We start from the raw sequence: 8,109 nt of genomic DNA, 5'->3' as shown, positions 1-8,109 counted from the left end.
CAACGATTTTGCATATCTTCTTCAATCCTAATGGCAGCAATATCAACCAGCCGGTCTTCAGTCGTCAACGAGTGTCTAATCCTGCCAAGAAAATTTGGTGTCGGGTCACAACTATTTACTATATCTGAATGTAAAACAACATGGCTGCTTGTGACAAAATGAAGATCTTTGCTCGTGGTCCCATCTTCATGCATGAAAAGGCCGATTGTTCCACGAGTTCCAGATTCAGTACGAAACGCATCTCCAATTACTATTTCTTGATTGTTTGCAGCCCCAGTTCGTCCCGCATATAAATTGTGAGAAACACCTTGAACAAAAACTTCACCCGGATAATCCATCAAAGACCTCATTATCTGCCTATGAACCTCGCTTTCTCTATTTTTAGATTGTGTACTTTTCAAATATATTAAAAGCTTCCCAAAAACTAGACTGATGGCTTCAACTTCCTCCATCCTAGGAGAAAAAACAAAATCAAACAATTTACCAAAAATATGCAATTGCCCATGTTTTCATTTCAAAGTAACTAAACTTAAACTTTCAATAACGATAAGATATTTTCTCTTTTGTTCAAACAGAATATAAGCTTTTTGTCCTCTTGTTACGTGTTGTAGGGTTAATTGTTAAGATTTGCTTCTTTTAATGTAAAGATAAGTACACGTTTATAACACTACGACATCAACGACCGTTTCATACTACACACATTTGTTTAAATGAATTGCATGATCTTATTACAATCAGTAGCTCTTCCGTGGTATTTGAAGCCAGAAATGTTACTCTGTTTTGAAACAGGTTAATTTGTGTTCATCTGGTGCGCTTTCCAACATTTTTCTTTAATCACAAGAAACAATTGATAACACTTTAGGCAGAATAAATCTCGTTTTCATTCTCGAAATGTAGTTTCCAAGCCATTTTATCAGGAAAGTCAGGAAAGGTTTCCTATTTGTTTTACTTGTCAGAGCTTGAGTACAGAAATGTAAACTATTTATACAGAATGCAAAATGCTTCCTTTATTATGGAAAGCAACTATAACTCTAATTTGAAGCCATAATTAATTATCCGTATTGCACATATTTAGAAAAAAGTATCTAATAAATTGGCTTGAAAGGCAAGTAAGATTGAGGTTGATTGTTTTGATAATTTCCTTTGACCTCATTATAATTCAAAATAACTGCTCTGCTTATATATATATATATATATATATATATATATATATATATATATATATATATATATATATATATATATAACCCTCAACGGAGAAACGGAGACAAAAGTACATAACAAACCCCTCTATTTCTTTCCTCCATTTGTCCAACTTATGGCTACGGTCATTGTATTTGTGCCCGTCGATTGTTTCTTCCATAAGACTCATTAGTTCCTTTCTGAGTTTCACAAGATGATCCAAATTAATTCTGATTTTCTTAACATTCAACCCTACTTCAAGGATACTTCCCACTAAAAGTGTCACTTCTTTCCCCATGGTCTTAGCATCATCTAATGTGTACTGTTTTGTAAGTCACGTTTAACTGACACATCATTGGGTTCTTTCATGAACTTATAAACTTTCTTGACCACAGGAACTGTATAAAGATGTTTCTGTAAATGTTGCATCCAAATATCATTGTAATTTTCTTTCTGCCAATAGTCGAATACTTTAACATCTTGGATTTCGTATGTCCTTGCTATCTCTCTGATCAGCACCGTTTTTGTGCAAGAAACGATTGCTGTTGCTAGTTTCTCTTCTGCAGATTCCCCCTTTGATGTGACTAGTATGTCTAATATTGTCAAAAGATTCGCAAACAGTGCTTTTATTTCTTTGCAAAATCGTCCTCCTGTACCTTTGCCACCAAAACGAGGACCACGGGTGTGACTTCGTTTCTTGGTAATTTCTATCAAAAACATATTAAGCGACTGGAAGGAGTGCTCAAACTTATAATCCATGTGGTTGCTGATGTCTTTCGAAATTTTCTCCATTTTACTCTCATAGAGAACACTCCTATCGTTAATTGTTTGTGTGAGTAAATCTTCGAAGCGTTCCAAATTATTGACAACAACGTCCTTGTTGACTTCGTATGATTTGTCTACAAAGAACATCATATTTTCCACACCGACGAAGTCCATCACTTTCATTAATTTATCTCTTCCCTGGAAAGAACCTCCCCCCCCCCCTTTTACACGTCTGTTACACACATTTTCCAACGTATAGTGTCTTTCAATAGAAAATTAGTCTTCTTAACTACTGGGTCGAATTAAACTGGCTTTTATTTTCATAAGTCGCCATGTTCAAATTAGCGATAAGTCAATGGGTAGAGGATAATTCAGAAACAACATTTTTGTTTAGTTTGTTCACGATTCCTATAATCGGAATGCTAAATATGCGCAATTAACACCTTACAGAATGAAACAATCCCCTAAAATAGTATGCCTTGTAACATCTGAAAATAAAGGTATAGATATTTAGATAAATACAGTTAAAAGCCTTAGTCTTCCCACTATCATTGACTTTTACATTAACATTAATTAAGGAATGAACACAGTAATATCAAATAATTACACATGTATATATACCATCTTCAAACTATAATGACACATTTTTAAGTTTTCGTTGTTACTGGTCAATACTAAATATAGTCATATATATATATATATATATATATATATATATATATATATAGAGAGAGAGAGAGAGAGAGAGAGAGACTCAGGCAATGTTATCAGAGAGATTATATAATTCATATATTACTGTGAATGAAAACTGATTCAGTGCGTAGCGGAAACCGTGCCTACCCTGCACACATCAACCTCCATAACCACTCAAATAAGCCCACAGCCAGAAACTAAAATGGCGGTTATTTGCGAATATGTGTATTGTAGTCACACTTGATTGGCGACCCAGTCATTTTATACCTCCTCTAACACGCATCAAGGTATACAAAAGTCATTATTGCAGGGTATAAAAATACACCGAACAGAGCAGACGGTATGTACCATCTTATCAGTGTAAAGGAAGGTATCTGATAATATTACTTTAAATTACTGGAGGTAGAATAATATAAGAGAATGCTACATTTATACATTTATTCCCCTACAGCGAATATATATATATATATATATATATATATATATATATATATATATATATATATATATATATATTGTTTTGGAGTAGGTAGTAACTATGAACTTTCAGCTTTGCAAGTCATCTAGTGTGAAGGTTATAAACTTGCAAAGGCTGTTTTTAAAGAGTAGTGGTACCTTTCTTGTATCCATCATTCTCAGCGTACATATTGCCACAACCAGCTTGTAGTTCTTTTCATTTTCATCTAGCTGATGCATTTCTTCGAACTGGTGAGTCTCAGTTTTATGGGGTTTACCTTTCTTTACCAGATCGTTTGTGGGGATTTTGGAATGTGTCGAGCCGAAGAGGAATAGCACTGGGGTTGTATTTGCTACTTGATGTACGGCATCACTAAAGGAACATAACTTCTGAACTGACTGTTTCAGACTCTCTGGCAATCGGTCTACAAAAAACGCCAATTTAAATTTAATATTTTGCAAAATGAACATTTTTACAATCTTTTTTCAAATTAGATAGACACAATGGTCTAGCGACAGACATCCACACAAACGGAGAAAAGATTGGTCTAAGATATATAAGTAGTTATATATATAAAGGATTCTGACAAAACGTTTTCCTTTCCGTCTTGTTTATTTTCATGACTGGTGGACTTTATGATAGGGCAAAAGTTGTGAGAGACAATGAACCGGATGTGCTGGCCTTTTTCGTAAATGGTGGTGGATTTAAAGATGTTTTGAAATACCAAGAAATAAAATTTTGAAGAATAAGCACCGTACTGCTCGTTAGCTAAGTCTGCAGTTCCGTATGCATGTTTATATGTTATATATTTTGAGGTAAATGATAAACTTCAGCTAAATGCGTACAAGATGACTGCCGACATTCGGTCAACGCTTGCATTTAGTGAGACATCTAGTAAAGCCATTTGAATAATATTCAAACAGACCGATAATATGTAAATTGGCAGGAAGATCTGTTGTAAGAGAAGTACCAAGAAGCAGGAAAAGAGCCGAATGATGTTCCCTTAATAGTTAAGGGTATCACGTTGTTAGTCGACAAGTTTACGGACAAGCAGCTTTTATCCAGGGATTTTGATAGCCAGGTGTTTGCAAACTTCAGCAGTGGAAAAACAGACAAGATTCGTTTGCTGACGATTTTTACACAATCAGTAATAAACAGTTTGTAACATAAGAGAAAGAAAGAAAGCCGATACTCAGTGAGACTATTCTGAAACCCTGTATTTCGGTTTGCTTTGGTGTTTTACGGCAGTTGGAGTAAAGTGCCTTGCCCAAGTACACGTCATGATAACTGACTCAAGCTGGTCCTATGTTATGAATTTAACACCACCTTTTCGGATTTTAGTCCAGCACACTAACCACAAAGCCACCGCAGCTCCCTATGAATCGATGTAAATCGCAGAATATGCTTATATATGCTTGTACACATCTATTTATTACCATACTACACAAATAGAGACAGGCAACAATCTGAATACTTCTTTTAGTTCGCTTATTAGACAAATTTGTTTTGTTTAGCATTAATGTATGAGGGAAGTAATTGTATCAGGTTTTAAGATGGGATTCACGATTATTATATAACGTGTTGCCTTGACTACAAATTATTTAACACAGCATTAACAAAACATCGATAACAAAGCTACATACATATATAGCATATATTTGTCGTAACAGGTAACTAGTCTTGAATTTTTACTTGTAGGCAATATGGTGGTCAAAGTTGAATCATTAAACGATGTTGGTATTTATATATGGTTACTTAGTTTCACCATGCTATAATCAAGGCGTGTACCATGACACACGAAACTCACTAAAAATGACTAAATTAAATTTATAGAATTCAACCGAACTTCTGGACCTTTTGAAAACTATGTTTATGTTATGAACGCCTGCAAAGAAATGACTCATGGCTGAGATTAAAGGTATGTCTGCCATTGGATCTTAATAGGTGTATTTTGAGAATTTGATTTGTCCCACTTATGGGTTTTGCTGAGATTTCTAGCATATAAAAACGCATGGCGTTGAAAAGTGTGATTGGGTTTATGGTAGGGATTATTGGTTGATGGAATATGTGTAGACAAAACTAAGGCGATTGGTGCGGGGCATTACCAAAGTCAAATGATAGAATGAATGTGTTATGCTTTTAATTTGGATCAGATCATGGGCATTTGAATCTTTAATGACATTTCAAATGAATTACTATATTTGTGTTTGAAATTAAACTGAGGCAATGAAGAAGACAGAATTAAATCTAAATAATTTGAATAATTATATTCCTGGAAAAATTACCTAAATTAAATTATTAGTGTTAGATGTACGAACACACTTATTGGAATTTTGCCTGATGTAATACGAATTATCACAGAAAAGTGTGCAAATAAAACAACCAGTTGGCACCAAATTAACTGTGGGAAAACAAGGTCATTGCCAGATCGCGTTAAACGAAAGGTGATTTATTAAGGTAGTAAACAAAGAGATCTGAATACGGTTAAAAACAAAGCTTTTGCGAAGACAATGATAATATCGACATTGAGTAAAACCACTGAGCACGAAGTAAACGGATGACTTTACTGTGCATCTATTTTAAGTCAATATTTACTATTCACTCTTTTATCACTTATAGATTCGATATCTTGCGAATAAATTTGGAAACGTGTATTAGAATAATGGCATGAATTAACTTAGAAAACTGTTGCAATTGAAAATATTTATTTTCAACAACAATTCTGATACGGCAGGTTAGTATTAAACATGCAGCCATAATAATATTGTTATAGTTGTATGTGATGGTTCGCTATATACGTATGAAGAATTGAAAGCTATATATGGATAAAAGTAGTATTGTCCGATTATTTATCTGTACTAATGAAAATACTTTAAAAATTCGAAAGATTTAATATAAAATATTTATCAAAATTCAAGAATATTAAGAAAGCATTTTGTTGCCTGGTATAAAGTATGTTTATCGTTTAGTTCGAAGAAAAAACAAATGATACAGAAAGTTTTGGATGTTATTGTTGTAGAAATAAACAAAAACAACAGAAAAACAAGAATTTGTACGACAAAGGGAATAAAGAGTCTTGTATATTAAGATACAATGATTTATTTTTTACTTGCTTTCGTTGATGATATGGAATTGATGGATTTTCAAGATACTAAAAACAATTGTAAAATAAAAAAAACCAGAATATTAGCAAAAGATCAATGTATTTTTCGTGAAAAGGAGGAGTCAATTTTATAATTAACATTTTAATGTAGAAAAGTTATCTATTTATTCGAGAAGTTAACAAAGGCAGATAAAGGATAATTAAAACATTTATTAAAAAAATATTTCAAAACTATAATATCTGGAACCGATGATATAAATTATATTTTCTTTCTCTGTGATATAACACAACATTTTATAATGGATCCATACATTACTTGAATTATCTTTACATTTTTAAGATCTGGCTCGAACTTATAGTAGGTAGTTTTATGTTGAGAATTAACTTTCAAAAGTCAATCAGTCAAGTTAAATTGTCTTGTACAAATGGTCACACATATATACAAAAGACCAAAATATTGTTATATTTCATTAAATTATTGGATTTGTCTCAACTAAGACTTGCATGCCTTATTTATACATAAATCATCTTATAGGATTGCCTGTATATATTAACTTTACATTGGATGTAATGATTCGTTCTTATACAATGTATCTGTATCAATTTCATGCAAGATGTTTATTTATTTTACAAAAGTGAAGAAACAAAACGAATCTATATAAAAGAATCAATTGATTTAATAAGTATTGTGATATTTAAACATTTTTTATGTGTATAATAAAATGTCATGTAATTTTGGAATCTTTGCAACTAGTTCACATCTTTGCCAAATATTTGCCTAAAGGCTTTTAATTTAAGAAGCTTTAATTTTATGTTTCCAATGTATTTTTCAAAGTCATCACACGTAAGCATATATTTTTTAACATTCGTTTCACAGTTGCTAAATATTCTATTAAGTATTAACCTAATATCAGTTTGGCTTACAAAAGACAAAGTAATTTCAATACTTGCCCAACACATATAAGATTGTAATGGTTGTTGAGCAGCAAACGTTAATTAACGTTAATTAATGAAGATTATACTGAAACGCTTGACATACAAATATACAGATTACTGATTATATTTACCATCAGTCCCCTGGAATGGACAAAACAGGTTAAATAAACTGAAATTTTACACACACACACACACACACACATACACACGCACACACGCACACACATATATCTATCTATCTATCTATCTCTCTCTCTCTCTCTCTCTCTCTCTCTCTATATATATATATATATATATATATATATATATATATATATATTATTGTTAGACCTACCATAAATTCTCTGGAATCTACAAAACAGGTCCAGAAACTCAGATTGAAACTGTTTGACTCTTGGGTATGAATCCACCAAAACTTCAACTGTAGTGTAATATATGATCGTGAAGTCCCATCTCAGAATCTTCAGAGTCAGCCATTGGCTACATTGAAAGCCCTTAAACACACGAAGAGGAAACCATTGATTACTAATATGCTTAATATGCATCATATGATTAAGGAATCATTATCTGTTTATATTTTTTTGGTTTATGAAACGTGTATAGAAAAAAATGTTCAATGTCTGTCTAAATAAAGTCATATCACCACAGTCCTACTTGTAGACGGGACAGACACCGTAACAAGCTCATTGTTTGGTGACCTTTTGGAATTCCAGTCCACTTATACACTGGACAACAAATTTTTACAAAAGTCATGTTACTGAAATAAAATTAGTCAATTCTTATCAATTTTTATGTGCTGAACACGAATATGACAGTCAAATTGCAAAATTGGCTCTAGTTTTTTTGTAATCTGCAAGAAATTAATGTTTACATAACGAAATGCATTCCAATAGTAAAAGGTCAACTGTAATAGCCTACCTATAAAAAATCAAGTCATTGACTACATCTTAGATTTCTTCACCTGTCTCTTGTA

General features: G+C 32.5%; 1 protein-coding gene across 1 annotated transcript; it reads right to left on the bottom strand.

Annotated features, from left to right (window-relative positions):
• Window positions 1-1,261: 1,261 nt before the first annotated feature.
• LOC149775819 (uncharacterized) lies at window positions 1,262-7,760 on the bottom strand. The gene is made up of 3 exons (XM_089943997.1): window positions 7,471-7,760; window positions 3,256-3,521; window positions 1,262-2,435 (listed from the first exon to the last, which is right to left on the bottom strand). The coding sequence occupies exons 1-3, from the start codon at window positions 7,682-7,684 to the stop codon at window positions 2,412-2,414; spliced, it is 504 nt and encodes a 167-aa protein (XP_089800123.1). The 5' UTR covers window positions 7,685-7,760; the 3' UTR covers window positions 1,262-2,411.
• Between the last annotated feature and the right edge of the window lie 349 nt (window positions 7,761-8,109).

Source organism: Sinohyriopsis cumingii, chromosome 19 (genome assembly GCF_028554795.1).
Source record: "Sinohyriopsis cumingii isolate HCF-2022 chromosome 19, ASM2855479v2, whole genome shotgun sequence".
NCBI lineage: Eukaryota > Metazoa > Mollusca > Bivalvia > Unionida > Unionidae > Sinohyriopsis > Sinohyriopsis cumingii.
The sequence above is the reverse complement of the archived record's forward strand: the minus strand, read 5'-3'. Positions and strand labels throughout refer to the sequence as shown.